The following is a 23,430-nucleotide window of genomic DNA, read 5'->3' on the forward strand; positions in this document are numbered from 1 at the left end:
AGAAGAAGAAGAAGAAGAAGAAGAAGAAAACGACCATGAAGACAATGGTGACAACAATATAGGATAACAACTACATATTTGCAATATGGAGCATGTCTTCCTAAGCTCTTCAACCACTTGTAAGAAAAGAGGTCTACCTGCTTCTTTCACTCTGGCAATGGAACCTAACATGGACACTTCTTGTGATTTCATGGGCCCATAAATATGGGAATTTACTCTGCAGTTCAAACCTGTCTCAATGTAAAGTAGTTGTGAAAATAATTTTGAGTGTTCAGAAATAGCTGTGTCTACTTAAGAAGTGTTTTTAAATAATGTTCCCAAGGAGCCACATCACAATTTTCTTAGTAAGTAGCTTGAAATAACGTGTCAGAGTATGACATGGTTAGTGGAAGCAAGCATTATTAGATTTAAATGTCCTTTCAATGACAAGGTTACAACAAGCTATGAAAGGATAAATATTTTAAAGGAAATTAGCTGTGTCCTAACCATCACACTACTTCATTAGGTAATTTGATTTAGAATAATACATTTATGAAAAAGCAGAAGTCTGTTTCAAACAATGGAAACTCCAGATAGGAATATCAACAATTTAGGAAAAGACAGATTGCTATTTACCATAAAGAAGACAGGTCAAGTTGCAGACAGACACAAGTAAAAGACACTTACGTAAAGCTTTCACCCACAGCCTTCATCACTAAAAGAAAGACACATACAATTTATACACACAAGCAAGCACACCTCTGAGAATGGGAACCGCATCTGCTTCCGAGCCACAGTGTATCAATGATCATCCACACATAACACAGACTTCGTGGATTCTTGATGCCAAATCCAATGCCCCAGATTCTTACCTCCAACGGTTATAATTATATTAATTATATTTATCCATTGATCCCACGTTTTGTTTTCCATACCTGCCTGTGCCACACGAACTCCTGATCCTTGACCTAAACCAGTCCTCCCCCCCTCTCTCTTCGCTTATCGCAAAAAAAAAAAAAAAAAAAAAAAAAAAAAAAAAAAAAAAAAAAAAAAAAAAAACTTTATTGTTCCACATTTCACCCATGTTTCTGTTATGTTTTTAATGTATTTGTGCATATTTTTATGTGGTTTCATGCAGCACCACATATTTTTGTATACTTTTATGTATTTGTGCATATTTTTACATATCTGTAGATATCTTTGCGTGTGTCTGCATATTTCTGTATGTCTTTATGAATTTTTTATGCATCTTTATGCGTCTTTTCACTTATCCAGCTCCTCTCACAACCATCAACACCTTTTTGCCCATTTCTGCAACATTCCCATTTTCTTTACACCATTCCTGCCACAATGGACTCTTGCTCCAGCTTTCTGCACCAGTTCAGAAAAGTATCCCTTTCCCTGGCTAAAACCCAGTCCCACATCCTGTTTCTCAAATGCTGCCTAAACCATGGAATTCCTCCAAATGGCCTAGCTGTAAATATTCCTTTCTCTGAATCACACCCCTTATTTCACAATAACCTATGCCTTTTCGGATTCCATCAATCCCTGGCCCTCACAAACCTGGTACTGCAAAAATACATGCCCATGGCACACGCATCCCTTTGCCCTCCACAAGATTCTTCTACTCTGCAATCCCTATTCCATACATCACATCTCTCAAATTGAATCCCTTTCTCTCCACCACATGAAGGAGCATTGTAGACATCACCTCCACAAGTTAAGCAACCTTCTGACATCCTACTGCCACCTCGGGGCACCACTATCCAACCCCTATTGTACCCACAGGGTTCTTCTTCGTCCACCCGTCATAGCAGATAAACCCTCCTAGCTGCCCTTTTCAACTTGCCACATCCCCAAAACTCCCTACCAGCTCTCCGCCAAATCCAGAGCCAAAACATTCCTGTAACACTATTGTTAACCTTTCCACCAAAACCCTCAGCTTCACAGAAGTTTCAGTCCCACCCAAAGTCCCCACCTTTAGCCCTACACCCAAATTTAATGATGCTCAACTTGTCAGAGATCTACTCTCCTCCTCCTCATCCCTGCAATAGAAGCACTTCTTTACCACCAATCCGTCCAACCAAAACCCCCCTAGTTCCAACATTAGACCCTGTCTTCCAGTTCATACCCCATCCGATCGTGATCCTTCCCCCACCCACCTAATCACCCACTGGTCACTTTCCAAGAATTCCTTACTTCCATCTTAGCTTCACCATCTTTCCCCAAGTCCCTTCCTCAAAACTCCAGCCTTTCAGGAAAAGAAAGAACAGCCGTATACTACCTCAAAACAAATGCTGACCTAATCGTCCAACCCGCAGGCAAAGGTCCCACCACTGTTGTTATGAATCACAGTGACTACCTGGCAGAAGGCCTCCACCAATTATCTGTCTCCTCCTATAATCTCTGCCAGAGTGATTCTATCCCAGAAGTCCAGCACAAACTCCAATCCCTGCTTAATGCCTTAGGCCCTTCCCAGAACATCTCCCTTGAATCCATTTCCCTCCTCAGCCCTATTACACTCCACACATACACACCTTATGCCCCATCGTGGGTAGCTATTGTGCACCCCCCCCCCCCCCCCCCCCCTCCCCACTGAAAGAATTTCAGCCCTCATGGACCAATTGCCCATAATCTAGCCTCCCACAGCAAAGACACCAACCAATTCCTTCACCAACTCTCCACCATCCCCACCTCTTTACTTCCTGGATCCCTACTCATCACTGTTGATGCCACCTCCCTAAATACTAACATCCCTCATGCCCACGGTCTTACCACCATTGAACACTACTTTTCCTAATGTCCTTCAGACTCCAAACCCGCTGCCTCAATCATCATACACCTCACTAACTTTATCGTAAGCCACAACTACTTCTCATTTTAAGGGAAGGTATATAAAGAAATCTGCAGCACAGCCATGGGCACACGCACAGCACCCTCCTATGCCAACTTTTTTATGGGCCATCTAGAGGAGACTTTCCTAGCCTCCCGAAACACCACACCTAAAGTCTGGTTCAGGTTCACTGATGATATCTTCCTGATCTGGACTCAGAGCCGAGACGCTCGATCTTTGTTCCTTCACAACCTCAACACCTTCTCTCCCATCCGCTTTATGTGGTTCTCCTCAACTAAGTGTGCCACCTTCCTAGATGTTGACCTCTTCCTCTCTCTGATGGCTCCATCTGCGCCTCTACCCACATTAAACCCATCAACAGTACCTGCATTTTGATGGCTGTCATCCCTTTCACACCAAAAAATCCCTCCCATACAGCCTGGCCAACCGGGGACAACATATTTGCAGTGACAAAAACTCCCTTCCTCAGTATGCTGTGGGTCTTGCTAGGGCCTTCACAGATAGGCACTATATTCCCCAGACCTAGTCTGCAAACAGATCTCTCATCCCATTTCCCCTCACACCCACAATCCTCCCATCACTCCCATAAACCAGCTACAAAGAAATGTTGCCTTCATCAGCACCACCCTTGACTGGAACAGCTGGGCCACATCCTTTGCCAGGGCTTTGATTACCTCTCATCCTGTCCTGAAATGAGGGACATCTTACCGAAGATACTTCCCACCTGGTATAAAATGATGTTCCGTCGCTTACCCAGTCTGCACAACATCTTAGTCCATCCCTATGCCATTCCCAATCCCAACCCCTTGCCACAAGGATCATATCCCCAGGAAAGAACCAGGTACAAAACCTGTCCAACCCATCCACCCAGCATTCTATTCCAGTCTTGTCACGGGTTTATCCTACCCCATCAAGTGCTGGGCCACATGTGAAAGCAGCCATGTCATTTACCAAGTCTGCTGCAGTCATTGCACACTCTTTTATAATGGTTTGACCACCAACCAGCTGTCCACCAGGATGAACACCCACCCACAAAATGTGGCCAAGAGCAAAGTAGACCACCTGCGGCACAACATGCAGCTGAACATAAAATACTTGATTACAATGGCTGCTTTGCTACCCCAGCCATCTGGATCCTTCCCTCCACCACAAGCTACTCTGAACTGCGCAGGTGGGAGTTTATCATTACAACACATTCTCTGCTCCCATATTTATCCTGGCCTCAATCTATGGTGACACAACATCCACCCAACAGTTTCCATCGCTGCTGTCCTATCATCTCCTCCCATTCTCATCTCCCACCCTGTCTATTTGCAGCCCTCTGTCAATGCACTCGCTCTTCTTTTCTCTGCCCCTCTCCTTCTTTGCTCCTTTTTCCCCCACCTCCCTGTCCCACAACCTCCTGGCACTGTGCCTGTTGGCAGTCTAGTACCATACTCCACTAGACAGCGTTTGTCTCTCTCCTCACCTGTACACTACAAGCCCTTCCTCTTCCCCACCCCTCCAGATTGGTGTTTGCATCTCACTTGATAGCTGCATTCCGGCCCGAGATGCTTGAGTTGGCAGTCGTGTGTCCACGAGGTGTGCTTTGCTTGTGTGTGTGTGTGTGTGTGTGTGTGTGTGTGTGTGTGTGCGCGCGTCTTTTACGGATGAAGGCTGTGGCCGAAGGCTTTATGTAAGTGTCTTAATTGTGCCTGCCTGCAATTTCACGTGTCTTCGTTATAGCAGGAAGTCTGATTCAATGTATCAAAAATTTCAGTGAGACCACTGTATAAATCAAACATGAGTTAATATTTGATGAGCAACTCAAAGAAGATCTCATAAAATAAACTTTTCTTGTCAAGTGTCTCAACAGCATAACTGTTTTCTTTTCACCGATAAATATAAGTATTCTGATTAGGAAGAAAGACAACAATGTAACACAACATTCACAAACTTCAGTTTTAGGCTCAAGAAGTATTTCATGCAAACAACGACCAGCTTTTAAAGCAAAGCAAGGTACAAGTATTGTATTCTGAAGGTGATAAACAAATATACTCTTTCAACAGTTTTTGTTAGTACACTGTGCCTACACATGAAGTGGGCTCAATCTACAGAGATGGAATCCTTTTTCTTTAAGTACAACGGCAACTGACACATTCGTAAGAACTTCATTTGGCTTTATCCAAAATAACTGAAAATATTCCTACTAAGTAGAAAAAAAACAAGTGCACTAAGCACTGCAGTCCATCAAAAAGCCAATCTGACTGGTAGAGAGTATTGCTTTGAAAACAGTGGCCCATCAAAATTACAACTACACTACTGGCCATTAAGATTGCTACCACCACGAAGATGACGTGTTACAAATGCAAAATTTAACCGACAGGAAGAAGATGCTGTGATATGCAAATGATTAGCTTTTCAGAGCATTCACACAAGGTTGGCACAGGTGGCCACACCTACAACGTGCTGACATGAGGAAAGTTTCCAACCGATTTCTCATACACAAACAGCAGTTGACCGGAGTTGCCTGATGAAATGCTGTTGTGATGCCTCATGTAAGGAGAAGAAATGCATACCATCATGTTTCCGACTTTGATAAAGGTCGGATTGTAGCCTATCGCGATTGCGGTTTATCGTATCACAACATTGCTGCTCGCATTGGTAGAGATCCAATGACTGTTAGCAGAATATGGAATCGGTGGGTAATACGCAACGCCGTGCTGGATCCCAATGGCCTCATATCACTAGCAGTTGAGATGACAGGCATCTTATCCGCATGGCTGTAACGGATCGTGCAGCCACATCTCGATCCCTGAGTCAACAGATGCGGATGTTTGCAAGACAACAACCATCTTCACGAACAGCTTGACGACGTTTGCAGCAGCATGCACTATCAGCTCGGAGACCATGGCTGCGGTTACCCTTGATGCTGCATCACAGACAGGACCACCTGTGATGGTGTACTCAACGACGAACCTGAGTGCACGAATGGCAAAACGTCATTTTTTCAGATGAATCCAGGTTCTGTTTACAGCATCAGGATGGTCACATCCATGTTTGGCGACATCACGGTGAACGCACATTGGAAGCGTGTATTCGGCATCACCATACTGGCATATCACTCGGCATGATGGTATGGGGTGCCATTGGTTACATGTCTCGGTCACCTCCTGTTCACATTGACAGCACTTTGAACAGTGAACGTTACATTTCAGATGTGTTACGACCCGTGGCTCTACCCTTCATTCGATCCCTGAGAAACCCTATATTTCAGCAGGATAATGCACGACCGCATGTTGCAGGTCCTGAACGGGCCTTTCTGGATACAGAAAATGTCCGACTGCTGCCCTGGCCAGCACATTCTCCAGATCTATCACCAATTGAAAACGTCTGGTCAATGGTGGCCGAGCAACTGGCTCGTCACAAGACGCCAGTCACTACTCTTGATGAACTGTGGTATCGTGTTGAAGCTGCATGGGCAGTTGTACCTGTACACACCATCCAAGCTCTGTTTGACTCAATGCCCAGGCGTATCAAGGCTGTTATTACGGCCAGAGGTGGTTGTTCTAGGTACTGATTTCCCAGGATCTATGCACCCAAATTGCGTGAAAATGTAATCACATGTCAGTTGGTGGTGGTGGTGATTAGTGTTTAACGTCCCGTCGACAACGAGGTCATTAGAGATGGAGCGCAAGCTCATGTGAGGGAAGGATTGGGAAGGAAATTGGCCGTGCCCTTTCAAAGGAACCATCCCAGCATTTGCCTGAAACGATTTAGGGAAATCACGGAAAACCTAAATCAGGATGGCTGGAGACGGGATTGAACCGTCGTCCTCCCGAATGTGAGTCCAGTGTGCTAACCACTGCGCCACCTTGATCGGCACATGTCAGTTCTAGTATAATATATTTGTCCAATTAATACCAGTTTATCATCTGCATTTCTTCTTGGTGTAGCAATTTCAATGGCCAGTAGTGTAAAAATAAACCACTAAAGATAACTGTCCCCTCCAATTGAAAAATATGACAACAAGACCCACTTTATCTGTCATTTCATCTTCTTTGGTCCTGTATTCTCGAGTTTTAATTCACTTTCCATTCATTTGATAACACTCACCTCATTGATTGAAAGACTTGGGAAAAATCCATTGACAACAAGCACGTCACTCTCATCCATAACTGTTTCCTGAAAAGACTGCAGGAGCTTCCTTTTTGATCCCACACCATACAGAAGGATACTGAAGCCTTCCCTGAAAGTTACAATTACAAAATAATATAATTTTAAACTACAGCATAACAAAGGTGATTACTTGAAGGAGGTAAGAAATGGTAAATGAAGGAGAATATCTAGGGACTCATAGAAATGAAAGTATTTATTAACACATGAAGTAACTGCCATAAACTAGAGCTACAGTTTCTATTAACAATTACATCTAAATTTAAATAAATGTGTTATTGACAGTTCATCTATTCCATGAACTGCTGTCAGAATTAATGAAACAAAAAGTTGCACAATATTATATGTAACTGCAAATTCATTTCTTCACATCTGCATTATGACTCCACTAGCATATTTCAAAACATTCACATAATGAAACTTAATTTGCAACATCCTTGATCAATTATTCTACATTGACTAGCATGCATTTTTATTGCTCTTCACATCATTGGCTCTTATTTGTGATTACTTTGTAAAATGACAGTGATACAGTGGAACTCTCAGCAATACACCTGTATTTGTAAGACAGTTCAGCCACAGCATATAAAGGCAGCTTCACTACAAATCCTAAAACAATCTCTATAATTTCTCTGCTACAGGCATTAGGCTGTAGTATAAGGTATGTTTCTGTAACTAACATGTTCTCTCCTAATGTTGGAAGCATCCTCAGGGGCTATAAACATGTTGTTAGTTAGCTTTCAAACTTCAGCAAGCAGACATTGCCAAAAGCATTTAGACGTAACTGTGACTTGAAGTCATCTGACCACTGCCAAAGATTGGAGAGTTATACCAACGTATGATATGGAGCTTGTATGGGGAAAAAGAGTTAGTGGTTTGTTTTATTCAACATCAAGACCCACAACTTTTTCTGTTAAAGTTGAATTTCTTAGCGTCTCTGTACATTATAGCATTGTAATGACTGGACCTTAATAAAATTATAGTTTCAGAGAACAGAATTTGGTAGTTCCCTCTGAGGATCTCCAGCATTAGGAGACTAAATGTTAGGCACAGAAACAAGCCTTATTCCAGGCTGTTACAACACTGTCCCATGGGGCAAGGTCACCCCCTGCCCACCCCTCATTATGTTCGTAGGAAGTGTGAGTAGTGTAGGCTACCTGCCAGACGGGTCTGTCACACACATTCTGCACATGCACCAGCAACTTGGTCAACTCTGCCTGTGTGTGTTCGGCCAGTGGAATGCAATTGCAAATGCTACAGTGCAGCTGCAAGACTGCCTGTGTGTCAGCAGTGCCCAGCTGTCCCTCATGTAATCTATTAGAAGGAGATTCACTTATTGTGATATTAGATAGTCCTGATTAGTGAAGAACAAGATATGCAGAAATTTTTATTATATAGTTCACTTTTAGTGATGTCTTGATTTTCAACTTACACTAATTATTGTTTAGTAGCATTTGAGACTATCTTGAAAATACTTTAATAGAAATTTGCTCAAGCCTTTGTGTTAATTAAGTAAACATGTATTAATTAATAGTTTTAAGTATAAGATGAGATGGTGCACTTCGTACAGATTAATTAGTGTGGATAAATGCAATTAATAAAACTGTAGGCAAATGAAACATTTATTTAATTGTAATTAAAATTTGAAGATTTTAATAATGAAAATACTCATGTAATGTTTAATGATGAAATACTATATTTTATGAAACTAATTATGAAATCGTATAAATTTTCTGCTGTGCATCCTGTCAGGCTTAAATAAATTTGTACAGATTATCATTAATTGCAGGTCAATGAGTTGATTACAGTATCCACACATACATTAATCCTTGTTACATAGATCATGAATATGACATTTCGTAATGATGTGGAATGTGTCACTTTAAAATAAGTTTTCTTTACACTAAATAATTAATTTTTTTTATTTTTTTACAGTTACTACTTCATATCTAAGAATTCATCTATTGAGTAGAAGGAGCTGTCATTCAGAAATTCTTTTAATTTGATTTTAAATGTTGATAGGCCATCTGTCAGACTTTTAATACTATTTGGCAAATGACCAAAGATTTTTGTGGCAGCATAATTCACCCCTTTCTGTGCCAAAGTGAGATTTAATCCAGAATAGTGAAAATCATCATTTCTTCTAGTGTTGTTAATGACAAATTTCATAAGTGAATATATGTATTGCGAAAGTACTGTGAATATCCCGAGTTCCTTAAATAAATGTCTGCAAGGTGATCTTGGGTGAGCTCCAGCTATTATTCTGATTAGACACTTTTGTACAATGAATACTTTCCCTCTTAATGACGAATTGCCCCAAAATATGACACCATATGAAAGCGGCGAATGAAAATAGGCATAGTAGGCTAATTTACTGATATGTTTATCATCAAAATTTGTAATAACCCTAACAGCATAAGTAGCTGAACCTAACCATTTCAGCATATCATCGATGTGTTTCTTCCAATTCAATTTCTCATCAATGCACACACCCAGAAATGTTGAATATTCTGTCTTAGCAACGGACTTCTGTCCATAGTCTATATTATCAATAGTACTATGCCATTTACTGTACAGAATTGTATAAACTGTGTTTTCTCAAAATTTAGTGAGAGTCCAAAATTGTTAAGGATTTTGTGGCCAGTTGCTGATGGTTAGTGAGAGTCCATTTGCAGAGAACCACTAAATAATTTTCTGAAAGACATGATGTGCAATTTCCTCAACTGATTATTGCTTGTTGGGTGCGATTACTATAATTGTTTCATCAGCAAAAAGAACTAGCTTTGCATCTTCATGAATATAGAGTGGCAAGTCGTTAATATATATAAAGAACAATAAGGGACCGAAGCCTGAACCCTGTGGGACATCGTCCTTAATACCGCTCCAGTTAAAGGACTCTGCTGGTTTTTGCAGACTATCTGTACTGTTAATTTCAACCTTCTGCATTCTTCCAGTTAAGTATGAATTAAACATTTGTGCACTGTCCCAATAATACCACAATACTTAAGCTTGTCTAGAAGAATTGCATGATTCACACAATCAAAAGCCTTTGAGAGATTACAAAATATCCCAATGGGTGATGTTCGGTTATTCAGTGCATTTAATATTTGATCAATGAAAGCATATATAGCATTTTCTGTTGAAAAGCCTTTCTGAAAACCAAATAGACATTTTGTTAGTACTTCATTTTTACAAGAATTTTGATAAAGCTGTCAGAAGTGAGACTGGGCAGATCTATACCCTTTTTTATCCAGTGGTTTAACAATAGCGTATTTCAGTCTATCTGGAAAAATGCCCTGTTTCAGTGAGCTACTAGATATGTCATCTTCGTATATCCATAATTAAAACGGACACTTGGGACGTCAGCTGCTATAATAATGTTGAAAAATGATGTAATTCCTCCAGCTGTATTAAGGTGTTGGTTTTATTGGCGACTAGTTTCAATGTTGCTACATCATCATCTTCAGGACCATACTTGTCATCAGTAACCGTATATACTCCGGAGGACTGTTTTGAATTACCTAATGGAGCTATATCATATATCATTTCTTATAATACATAGGATTGTTTAATTTTCAAAAAGTTATTTATTATTATTATTATTATTTTATTTATTATTTATTTATCTTCATTACAGCCATCTATGGGCTACATTTACACAACTTCCCTCACTTTCCAATTATTATTATTATTATTATTATTATTACTACTACTACTACTACTACTACCACCACCACTACTATTAGTGGCATGAATATCTTTGGTAGTAGTGTGAGGCAGTAGATGTGCTATTTGGTTTGTGTGAATAAATGAAGAAGTGAGTTATTTTGCGACTTTTTAAAGAAACAAAATCCTCACAACAAGAAAGCCAGTTAAGAATATGAAAAATTTCAACATTTTCACCTCAGGAATTCTGCAGCAATGCTTATCAATCTCTGACACCTCCAACTCAACTAGATAAGTATCAAAGTATTTTAATAATGTTTTCCTATTCCAAGGCTCAATTTATCATTTTGCAAGAACCACAATAAGTGGATATCAAAAATAATTAATATTTTTGAATTGAAAAGTTTGGCTTTATTCTTGCTTATTTTGTGAGGGTTAAACTGGGTCGGCAAGTGGGTTGATAAGACTACTGAAATTGTTTCCATCCATGATTTCACAGTAACTGGCAATTTTCTTCAGTTCCCAATGAACAAATAAAATTTTCTACAAAACCCAACAATGAAGATGCATGAAGAAGAATTAGTGTAGAACATTTTGTTATGGGTGCTGGAATGATGCCAGTTACCATTTCTTCTGTCGTCCTTTTTAATCATAGTGCAACGTATCTGTATGTTGTGTAACAAGACAAAGTTTTAAGTTGATAGAGCTATATTTAGAAAAACTAGAATCATCATTACAGTATCACCTCTTTCCACCATTAACTTCCACATGTTAATTTTTTATATTTTAACAGTAAACCATGAACTAAGTTTTAAGTTGATAGAGCTGTATTTACAAAAACTAGAATCATCATTACAGTATCACCTCTTTCCATCATTAACTTCCACATGTTAATTTTTTGTATTTTAACAGTAAACCATGAACTACATTTTTCCGGCGATGATTTGCTGCATCCAAAAGGCCAGCTTCTTCCAAAAAAAGTTACTTCACTGTATTTGGATGCTCCTTTCCCAAAATGTACGTAAGTAAGCAGGCCATGGAACACTCTCTTAGAAGCATAAAGATTTTTGAAGTCCTGCTCTATGTGTTTCCTCCTCCTTCAAGTACTTGGGTAAGATGTTCTGGATTTATTACCTTCTGTTTTATTTTTTCTTCTTCATTCTTACAATGGATTTTTTGTATAATTTTACTATATAAATGGTTCTCTCTTATTAAATATCCTGAGGTGTATGGACTGCACACCATTTTCTCTCTCTCACTCTGTTGTTGTTGTTGTTGTTGTGGTCTTCAGTCCTGAGACTGGTTTGATGCAGCTCTCCATGCTACTCTATCCTGTGCAAGCTTTTTCATCTCCCAGTACCTACTGCAACCTACATCCTTCTGAATCTGCTTAGTGCATTCATCTCTTGGTCTCCCTCTACGATTTTTACCCTCCACGCTGCCCTCCAATACTAAATTGGTGATCCCTTGATGCCTCAGAACATGTCCTACCAACCGATCCCTTCTTCTGGTCACGTTGTGCCACAAACTTCTCTTCTCCCCAATCCTATTCAATACTTCCTCATTAGTTATGTGATCTACCCATCTAATCTTCAGCATTCTTCTGTAGCACCACATTTCGAAAGCTTCTATTCTCTTCTTGTCCAAACTATTTGTCATCCATGTTTCACTTCCATACATGGCTACACTCCATACAAATACTTTCAGAAATGACTTCCTGACACTTAAATCTATACTCGATGTTAACAAATTTCTCTTCTTCAGAAACACTTTCCTTGCCATTGCCAGTCTACATTTTATATCCTCTCTACTTCGACCATCATCAGTTATTTTGCTCCCCAAATAGCAAAACTCCTTTACTACTTTAAGTGTCTCATTTCCTAATCTAATTCCCTCAGCATCACCTGACTTAATTCGACCACATTCCATTATCCTTGTTTTGCTTTTGTTGATGTTCATCTTATATCCTCCTTTCAAGACACTGTCCATTCCATTCAACTGCTCTTCCAAGTCCTTTGCTGTCTCTGACAGAATTACAATGACATCAGCGAACCTCAAAGTTTTTATTTCTACTCCGTGAATTTTAATACCTACTCCGAATTTTTCTTTTGTTTCCTTTACTGCTTGCTCAATATACAGATTGAACAACATCGGGGAGAGGCTACAACCTTGTCTTACTCCCTTCCCAACCACTGCTTCCCTTTCATGTCCCTCGACTCTTATAACTGCCATCTGGTTTCTGTACAAATTGTAAATAGCCTTTCGCTCCCTGTATTTTACACCTGCCACTTTTAGAATTTGAAAGAGAGTATTCCAGTCAACATTGTCAAAAGCTTTCTCTAAGTCTACAAATGCTAGAAACGTAGGTTTGCCTTTCCTTAATGTTTCTTCTAAGAAAAGTCGTAAGGTCAGTATTGCCTCACATGTTCCAGTGTTTCTACGGAATCCAAACTGATCTTCCCCGAGGTTGGCTTCTACTAGTTCTTCCATTCGTCTGTAAAGAATTCGTGTTAGTATTTTGCAGCTGTGACTTATTAAACTGATAGTTCGGTAATTTTCACATCTGTCAACACCTGCTTTCTTTGGGATTGGAATTATTATATTCTTCTTGAAGTCTGAGGGTATTTCGCCTGTTTCATACATCTTGCTCACCAGATGGTAGAGTTTTGTCAGGACTGGCTCTCCCAAGGCCGTCAGTAGTTCCAATGGAATGTTGTCTACTCCGGCGGCCTTGTTTCGACTCAGGTCTTTCAGTGCTCTGTCAAACTCTTCACGCAGTATCATATCTCCCATTTCATCTTCATCTACATCCTCTTCCATTTCCATAATATTGTCCTCAAGTACATCACCCTTGTATAGACCCTCTATATACTCCTTCCACCTTTCTGCTTTCCCTTCTTTGCTTAGAACTGGGTTTCCATCTGAGCTCTTGATATTCATACAAGTCGTTCTCTTTTCTCCAAAGGTCTCTTTAATTTTCCTGTAGGCAGTATCTATCTTACCCCTAGTGAGATAGGCCTCTACATCCTTACATTTGTCCTCTAGCCATGCCTGCTTAGCCATTTTGCACTTCCTGTCGATCTCATTTTTGAGACGTTTGTATTCCTTTTTGCCTGCTTCATTTACTGCATTTTTATATTTTCTCCTTTCATCAATTAAATTCAATATTTCTTCTGTTACCCAAGGATTTCTACTAGCCCTCGTCTTTTTACCTACTTAATCCTCTGCTGCCTTCGCTACTTCATCCCTCAAAGCTACCCATTCTTCTTCTACTGTATTTCTTTCCCCCATTCCTGTCAATTGTTCCCTTATGCTCTCCCTGAAACTCTGTACAATCTCTGGTTCTTTCAGTTTATCCAGGTCCCATCTCCTTAAATTCCCACCTTTTTGCAGTTTCTTCAGTTTTAATCTACAGGTCATAACCAATAGATTGTGGTCAGAGTCCACATCTGCCCCTGGAAATGTCTTACAATTTAAAACCTGGTTCCTAAATCTCTGTCTTACCATTATATAATCTATCTGATACCTTTTAGTATCTCCAGGGTTCTTCCATGTATACAACCTTCTTTCATGATTCTTAAACCAAGTGTTAGCTATGATTATGTTGTGCTCTGTGCTAAATTCTACCAGGCGGCTTCCTCTTTCATTTCTTAGCCCCAATCCATGTTCACCTACTATGTTTCCCTCTCTCCCTTTTCCTACACTCGAATTCCAGTCACCCATGACTATTAAATTTTCGTCTCCCTTCACAATCTGAATAATTTCTTTTATTTCATCATACATTTCTTCAATTTCTTCATCATCTGCAGAGCTAGTTGGCATATAAACTTGTAATACTGTAGTAGGTGTGGGCTTCGTATCTATCTTGGCCACAATAATGCGTTCACTATGCTGTTTGTAGTAGCTTACCCGCATTCCTATTTTCCTATTCATTATTAAACCTACTCCTGCATTACCCCTATTTGATTTTGTGTTTATAACCCTGCAGTCACCTGACCAGAAGTCTTGTTCCTCCTGCCACCGAACTTCACTAATTCCCACTATATCTAACTTCAACCTATCCATTTCCCTTTTTAAATTTTCTAACCTACCTGCCCGATTAAGGGATCTGACATTCCACGCTCCGATCCGTAGAACGCCAGTTTTCTTTCTCCTGATAACGACATCTTCTTGAGTAGTCCCCGCCCGGAGATTCGAATGGAGGACTATTTTACCTCCGGAATATTTTACCCAAGAGGACGCCATCATCATTTAATCATACAGTAAAGCTGCATGCCCTCGGGAAAAATTATGGCTGTAGTTTCCCCTTGCTTTCAGCCGTTCGCAGTACCAGCACAGCAAGGCCGTTTTGGTTACTGTTACAAGGCCAGATCAGTCAATCATCCAGACTGTTGCCCTTGCAACTACTGAAAAGGCTGCTGCCCCTCTTCAGGAACCACACGTTTGTCTGGCCTCTCAACAGATACCCCTCCGTTGTGGTTGCACCTACGGTACGGCTATCTGTATCGCTGAGGCACGCAAGCTCCCCCACCAACGTCAAGGTCCATGGTTCATGGGGGGGTCTCTCACTCTATGGATATCTAAATATGTTGTAACCTCCGTAAGTCTGCCCATTCAGGGCAATAGTCCTCTCATAAATATTTCCATCTGGTATCTAAAATGGCCCTTTCTACTCCTTTCTGGAGACACTGCTAACTCAGGGCAACCAAGCACAAAACACAACTCAGAACATTATGTCGGTATATGAACTTCAGGGTTCACAGTCACACGATAGAGGACACATCTCCTGAAGAGAATTATTACACTTAGAACCTCTTGCACTGAACTGCTGTGAAAATATAATTCAGTGCAACTGTGTTCCCTGTACTCCCTCTGTTGACAGGATGTTAAAATCTAATCTTCCTTCTTGTATTCCCTCTATGTTAAGAACAAGCACGCAAGTCTGAAAAAAATGTGCAGTCACATAATAGCTTATGCTTATTGTGCAACTTGTTGAAGTATCAATCACAAAATTATTTTAACCAAAGTAAGCTATCATGAATTATAATTTCTTGTACTTTATTTGCAAGTGTAAAAGATGATAAAATACCATCAGTAGAAAAGGCCTAATTTGAAGAAAAAAAATTTAGCTTTTCACACAATATCCATAAGAATCCAGGGATATCTGTGAAATAATATTGGTTATTGTTACACAGTAAGAAAGGAGATTATTTACAATGAGAATAGACAGTGTGCTGCCATATGTCCAGCCAGATCACTCGGGCTTGAAGTTGAGAAGAACTGACCTCTTTCCAGAATGAGGGTATCCAAAAGATGAAGGTCACAGATAGTGCACCAGTAAGTACTTCAGTCCAGAGATGACAGACGTACAGAGCGAGAAAAAATGACAGATGAAGAGGAAGAGTAATGAGAAATGGAATGAATAGTGCAATGAAAAATTGGAAGACAAAGAGAGGAGCAGAAAAACGATGTATATGAAGACGAAATTTTACCAATGTGAACAGAAAAGGGGAGTCATAATTAGGTGATGGGATACAAGGGTACATGCAGGGTTAGTTCCCATCTCCAGCGTTCTAGGAAACTAGTACACAGTGGGAGTTCTGAATGCACTGTGTGATGTGCCAGGCATTTGGGTTTCTTGAAACATGCTGTAAACCTACCACAAGAACAAGTGATATTTTGGGGAATGTTGAAAGGGGGTGTCACTGACACTTGTGGTGGATCCCATTCAACATGGGATTTGAGTGACCTAATCCTCTTTTCATATTATCCTTGCCCTACTCCTCTGCCCTCCATGTGGAAAAAATCGTTATGAAAGCTAAGTGAAGTTCTTTCTACTTTTAAAGTCATCTATTGGCAACACTAGGAATTTTGCCTCACGAAGAAAAGTACTCGCTAGTCATTGTCTCTTCATTATTTTACAGTTTTTTCTATTGAATACCCCTAACACACGTGGCTGCTCCTGCCATTTATGGTACAATTTGAGTAGTTCCCCATCCCCCAAGGTACCCTTTCGGATGATATTTATGGGACATGAAGTGTGAGTGAATGAAGAATGAATGATTTTTGTATCATAATGTACACTGTTGGCCATTAATATCACAGTATCTATCAGGAATGACAGCAAATAATGATCTTTTTTTATTTTATTTTACATGTAAAGAACAGTTGGAAGAATACATGATGAAATTTGTAGATAATTTGAGAGAGAGAAAGGGAGCAAACCTTACGTACATAGAGGTGCCACCTATGGCTGCTTGAATGGCTGTAAATCAGCTAGGCACGAAGTTGAACTGAGCTTGGATGCTTCAACTCTATGCCAGAATTCATCAATCATAGTGGCTAACAAATAGGGGTGTGCAAGACCATCAGCCATATGTCTTCAATAGCGAGAGATGTGCTGCCCAGGAAACAATTGAACCTTCTCTGTGCAGAGATATGTCACGACAGCAAGGCCTGATGGGTAATATGCAATGTTGCACTATCTCTTGATGGGTAATGTCATGGAAACCTAAAAGCTCGGGCACAGAAACCAGCCTTAACACATCAGAAATGTAACAGCTGTTGTCCAAATTACTAGCCACAGGAACAAGAGGTGATCATGTTGTGTACCCAACGGAAATTCGTAACACCAGCACTGGGCTCGTATGATGCTTATGAATGCAATTTGGCAGAGTTCTGTCTCCTCAGAGTCCTCACTCATAGATACGTCCACCACGACAATGTACACAGAACCAGGACTCGTCTCAAAAGATGAGGTTTTGCCAGTCCTATGACTAATGTTCTTGGATGCAATACTGTCTATGCACCTATCTCTGTTTCCAGGACAAAGGAAGCTGGAACAATGGTCACTGTGCTGCCAGCTCGTGTTGCTCTAGATGTCATCCCACTGGCCAGATGGATACTTGTCTTGCTGCATCGAGCCCATTTCATGACTGAAGGTACGTGACGCTGGTGTACAATCCTGCACAGCTGTGAGAATAGTATGTCTGTCCTGCTGGATGCTTGTCTTGATAGATCACTGAGGTGCTTCATGGTGTTCAGTATGCCTTCCGTAACACATCAATTCTACATCCGCACAAGTCACAGGATCCTGACAAACATGATCAGCCTTATCATGGAAACATAAACTGCTGTTGAATTTACACATGTGCTGGTAGATATTTCTGTTTCAATACAAGTGCAACAAGATTTTCTCACAAACAATCAACATTTCAATGTGATCTCTGAATGACAAACATATAGCGTAATCTTTCCTTATAATAGCATTTGTTGGAGTTGGTACTACCTATTTTATGCGATTGCACTGAAATGCTGATCATTTGCAGAACCCAGCATGTACAACTACCTGTTAATTTGACGTTTGTTCAGGGTGTATACGTGGACAAGGAAAAAAAATTCCCGGATTTCCCGGTTAAAAATACACTTTCTCCTGGGTGAAAACACACTTTTTCCATGTTAAGTGACAGTATAATCTTCCTCGGCACTGTAAAACTCATCGATCCTTTGAATGTTTATGGTTTTATATACCGACGTAGAACTTCCCAGCACTTTAGAAAACTAAACGCAGGGGGAAAAACACGTTTTGAAAGACCTTTGATGTGCAGCAACATGTACGCTGCATATTTTTGTATTACAAAGGTATAAATTTGAATTCAACCAAACACCGCATGTCACTTTCCGAAGCTTTGAAATCGAGATTGCGATGCGCTTTTGTAGGCCAGTCATAGCTCATGTCACGTGATCTCACCAGGTGATGACAGCATAGTACACGTGATGTAGTCAGCCAATAGCAAGATCACTCTTAAGTAGCATGAACACACAAATAAGGAAAGATAATGGTTTAAATTAATATACATAGCATTCACTTATAATATTGGTCTCGAAGCTTAATAAGTTGGAAGACAAGCTAAGCTTCCACATATAATGTTGATCTTTTTTGCTCGTGTTACACTTTAAGATACATAACACAAATGTGCCAGTAAAATTTTTAATAATGACGTTAATATCTGATCTTCTGGGCTCGAAATTCTTCTAAATGGTCATCCTCAAAGAGTTGATTTTTAAATGAGAATCAAACGCTTTGTGATTTAATAAATTCATCGTACATTCTTGCACATAGCTCATCTTGCGTAAAAGGAAATCTGCTCTGAATGTAACGCTTTTCAAACAAACATTCACAATATTCTCCCGCGACCTGTTAGGAAAAGGTTCGTTTCAGCAGTTGCAAGAAAGCGCCAGATAACACGCGTCACCGCGCTTGCGCAGCTACGAAGATGCAGGAAGCCCTTTTGTTCGTACGTGTAAAACATTAAAAGATCTTACATTATGTCAAAGAATCAAGACACAAGAGGATACTTCAAGAGCGCCTGAATTTCGTGAACCATACTAAAATGCATAGTTCGGCTTAAAATGCACATTCGTATGTAAATTTTCTTGGAGTACCAGTACTGTATTATCTCATGTTTGGTTCTTTATTATGGCATAATGCCATACGTGCACTTGAAACGCAGCGAACAGTTGAAACTAGCCAATAGTGTGAAATTAAACACTTCGTTTCAAATCAATTGACTACCTCAGCAGAAAAGATTAAAAAAAGCCTAATCTCTTTAGCAAACCGGCAAAAATAACTTCATTGTTCTATACGGCGATTAATGCTTGACTGTCAGAAAGGTGGAAATAAAATCTGAAACTAATAACATATTTCAGCCTTCCGTAATTATGAGAACATATTTAATGCATTTGATAGCTCCCGGCCACAAATATCCATTTTGTTAACATTTAACATGAGAGCAATAAACGAAGAGGAAACAACAAAATCACTGAACGTAAACACAGGTCACGTGGAGACGACCCACCTCCCCATGACAACTCAGACTGCTCTGTGCATCAGCCCCAGATTTACTGTATTTCCGAACCGGGGAAATATTAAGTAGTGGCGCCCAGCCACATTTCTGTAACCAGAAGTGGGAGAAGGTACTACTCATACGCGACACAACTGCGCATGCGCAAGAGTCCGCCTGCAACTGCTCAAACGAATCTAATTTAAACAGTTGTCACGTCACGCTCATCGGAGGCAATTTGTTGTTATAAAGCATTGCATAGTCTTCCTAAAGCCTTCGACACACTTTGCTGTTGGCAGACGCTTGTATGAGCACTGTTTTGTTGTTGTATATGGCACATTTCCTTTGCAACTTAAGTTTTATTTTCATTTTTTATCTCTCTCATTCATGTTTTGTTGCTGCAGTATTATTCTGCAGTAGTGGGATGCAGTAATATCCTTTGATAGAATATTGATTCTTACCAGTCAAAATCACAAAAATTTAACTGAAAACTAAAATAAAGAAAAATTCCCGAAATTCTAAACAATTCCTGGATTTTTCCCGGTTTTCTCCCGGACGAAAAAATTCCCAGGTTTTCCCCGGATCTGCCGGTTGTCCTGGGATGTATACACCCTGTTGTTGTATGACACCTTCATGGTGTTACAGTTTTAATGACCAACAATTTATTTCATTTCCTAGGCACTGTAAGATACTAAAGGTATCAAAATACAACAAGCTGTAAGGAAATAATGTGCTTCTTATGCAATATTTTCAGTCAGGCTGAACAAATTATGTCTTTTGCAATAAAGTACAGGCTGTATGGAAATTTCATTCAGTGGTATACCTGAGAGCAAAGTGCCAATTTGGAAAGAGTCTCAGATGATTCTTGCAAAGTTTAGCAATACATTTGCTGTGTTTCTCAGGCACTTCAGATAACAGCTTTTGCAGAACATCCTGGCTCAGTCGAGAACTGAGAAGCCGGCCTGATGTATGGTGCTTTTTGTTCGAATGAGTGCTGAAGTATTGCTCTGGCTCAAGTTTCTGAAAATTGCAGTATATACTGATTACATCATTTGCAGACAAAAAGCCAAAAATACTAAAATATAAATAAATTATAAACTAAGTATCAACAAAATAACATATATAATGAAAATCACAGTATGTATAGATGACAATGAATAACATCACCATCAGAATAGAAAGCTCTGTTTGCTGAAGACAGCTGAGAGTGTGGCCTGAGCTCCCAGTTGGTGCACATCGACAGCGCAGAAAGATACGTATATAGCTTCTTTTCCATGTTTACTTCATAGTTTCTTACTTACAATGCATCTGAGTTTCGTATAGGAGGTGTAATTTTGAGTTTTAGTTACTGTAATCGTAAATTCAGGCAGATTGTAGCGCAGTCATTAGGCATTTGTACAGATTAGTTCATACATTCTTTGCGTGTTTCCCTTGCATTATCTAGGCACGGACTCATGTTTCAGTAACTGTTGTTCAACATCGATTAGAATGGACAGGGACTGTGATTGCTGTGTTCAGATGAGGGCTGAGTTGGCATCCCTTCGCTGACAGCTGCAGGCGGCGCTGACTTCGGTCGCGCAGCTTGAGGCTGTTGCCAATGGGCACCACTGTGGGGAGCCGGACTTGGGTATCATGGGGATGTCAACCTCATCCCATCTGTCCCCAGATCGATCTGCCACTGTGGTTGCCCCGGTTGCTGCCCGCAGTGGGGCTGGGCCCTCGCCTGTAGTTGATTGGGAGGTCGTTCCAAGGCGTGGCAGGCAGCGAAAGACATCCCCGGAGGCTGATCAGAAAGCCTCCCCGGTGCGTCTGACGAACAGGTTTCAGGTACTGTCTCTGGCTGAGCCAGATGCAGCTGCCTGCCCTGTTTCAGAGGATGATTCTCAGCCTTCAAGGACCGGGCAATCGCAGAGGGTGGGCTTATTGGTAGTTGGGAGCTCCAATGTTAGGCGCGTAATGGGGCCCCTTAGGGATATGGCGGCAAAGGAGGGGAAGAAATTCAATGTGCACTCCGTGTGCATTTCGTGTGGAGTCATTCCTGACGTGGAAAGTGTCCTTCCGGATGCCATGAAGAGCACAGGGTGCAACCAGCTGCAGGTGGTGGCACATGTCGGCACTAATGACATGTGTCGCTTTGCATCTGAGGAAATTATCTCTGGATTCCAGTGGCTATCTGATTTGGTGAAGGCTGCCGGTCTTGCTTACGAGATGAAGGCAGAGCTCATCATCTGCAGCATCGTTGACAGAACCGACTGCGGACCTTTGGTGCAGAGCCGGGTGGAGGGTCTGAATCAGAGGCTCAGACAGTTTTGCGACCGTGTTGGCTGCAGATTCCCTGACTTGCACCATAGGGTGGTGGGGTTTCGGGTTCCGCTGAATAGGTCAGGAGTTCACTACACTCAGCTGGCAGCTACATGGGTAGCGGAGGCTGTGTGGCGTGGACTGGGCGGTTTTTTTAGGTTAGAAGGCCTCGGGAAAGTATGGGGTGGGCTGCAATCTCAAAGGGTGCGTGGCAAATACAGGATGTGTTTGGATCAAGGAACAGTCGGAATAGTAGTTGTAAATTGCTGTAGTTGTGCTGGGAAAGTCCCTGAGCTTCAAGCGCTAATAGAAAGCACAGAAGCTGAAATCATTATAGGTACAGAAAGCTGGCTAAAGCCTGAAATACGTGCTGCAGAAATTTTTACGAAGTCTCAGACGGTGTTCAGGAAAGACAGATTAGGCAGAATTGGTGGTGGAGTGTTTGTGTCTGTCAGTAGTGGTTTATCTTGTAGTGAAGTCAAAGTAGATACTCAGTGTGAATTAGTATGGGTGGAGGTTATACTTAACAGCCGAACTAAGTTAATAATTGGCTCCTTCTACTGACCCCCAGACTCCGATGATATAGTTGCTGAACAATTCAGAGAAAATTTGAGTCTCGTAACAAATAAATACCCCACTCATACAGTTATAGTTGGTGGGTACTTCAACCTTTCCTCGATATGTTGGCAAAAATACTTGTTCAAAACCAGTGGTAGGCAGAAAACATCTTCCGAGATTGTCCTAAATGCTTTCTCCGAAAATTATTTTGAGCAGTTGGTCCACGAACCCACACGAATTGTAAATGGCTGTGAAAACACACTTGACCTCTTAGCCACAAACAATCCAGAGCTAATAGAGAGCATCATGACTGATACAGGGATTAGTGATCACAAGGTCGTTGTAGCTAGGCTCGATACCGTTCCTTCCAAATCCACCAGAAACAAACGGAAAATAATTTTATTTACAAAAGCGGATAAAGTGTCACTACAAGCCTTCCTAAGAGACAATCTCCATTCCTTCTGAACTGATTATGCAACTGTAGACGAGATTTGGCTCAAATTCAAACATATAGTAGCAACAGCAATTGAGAGATTCATACATCATAAATTGGTGCAGAGCCGGGTGGAGGGTCTGAATCAGAGGCTCAGATAGTTTTGCGACCGAGTTGGCTGCAGATTCCTTGACTTGCACCATAGGGTGGTGGGGTTTCGGGTTCCGCTGAATAGGTCAGGAGATCACTACACTCAGCTGGCGGCAACATGGGTAGCGGAGGCATGGTACACAAAACAGGTCCGAACGCTGTTGCAGAGGCAACAGAAAAAGCATGCAAAGTTCAGAAGAACGCGAAATCCCGAAGACTGGCTAAAATTTACAGACACGCAAAATTTGGCACGGACTTCAATGCGAGATGCCTTTAATAGGGTCCACAACGAAACATTGTCTCGAAATTTGGTAGAAAATCGGAAGAAATTCTGGTCGTATGTAAAGTACACAAGCAGCAAGACGCAGTCAATACCTTCGCTGCGCAGTGCCGATGGTACTGTTACCGACGACTGTGCCACTAAAGCGGAGTTACTGAACACAGTTTTCCGAAATTCCTTCACCAGGGAAGACGAATGGAATATTCCAGAA

General features: G+C 40.9%; 1 protein-coding gene across 4 annotated transcripts in view; it reads right to left on the reverse strand.

Moving 5' to 3' along the window:
* The window catches only part of LOC124788284 (origin recognition complex subunit 2), a 107,470-nt gene that overhangs the window by 29,634 nt on the left and 54,406 nt on the right, over positions 1-23,430 (reverse strand). For all 4 annotated transcript variants that reach the window (XM_047255513.1, XM_047255515.1, XM_047255514.1 and 1 more), the window contains 2 exons: positions 20,321-20,517; positions 6,929-7,061 (listed from right to left, as the gene is read on the reverse strand). In XM_047255513.1, coding sequence (XP_047111469.1) covers positions 6,929-7,061; positions 20,321-20,517 — 330 coding nt within the window. The remainder of the gene's footprint in view (positions 1-6,928; positions 7,062-20,320; positions 20,518-23,430) is intronic.

The sequence above is a fragment of the Schistocerca piceifrons genome, chromosome 3 (assembly GCF_021461385.2).
Source record: "Schistocerca piceifrons isolate TAMUIC-IGC-003096 chromosome 3, iqSchPice1.1, whole genome shotgun sequence".
In the NCBI taxonomy this organism is placed as follows: domain Eukaryota; kingdom Metazoa; phylum Arthropoda; class Insecta; order Orthoptera; family Acrididae; genus Schistocerca; species Schistocerca piceifrons.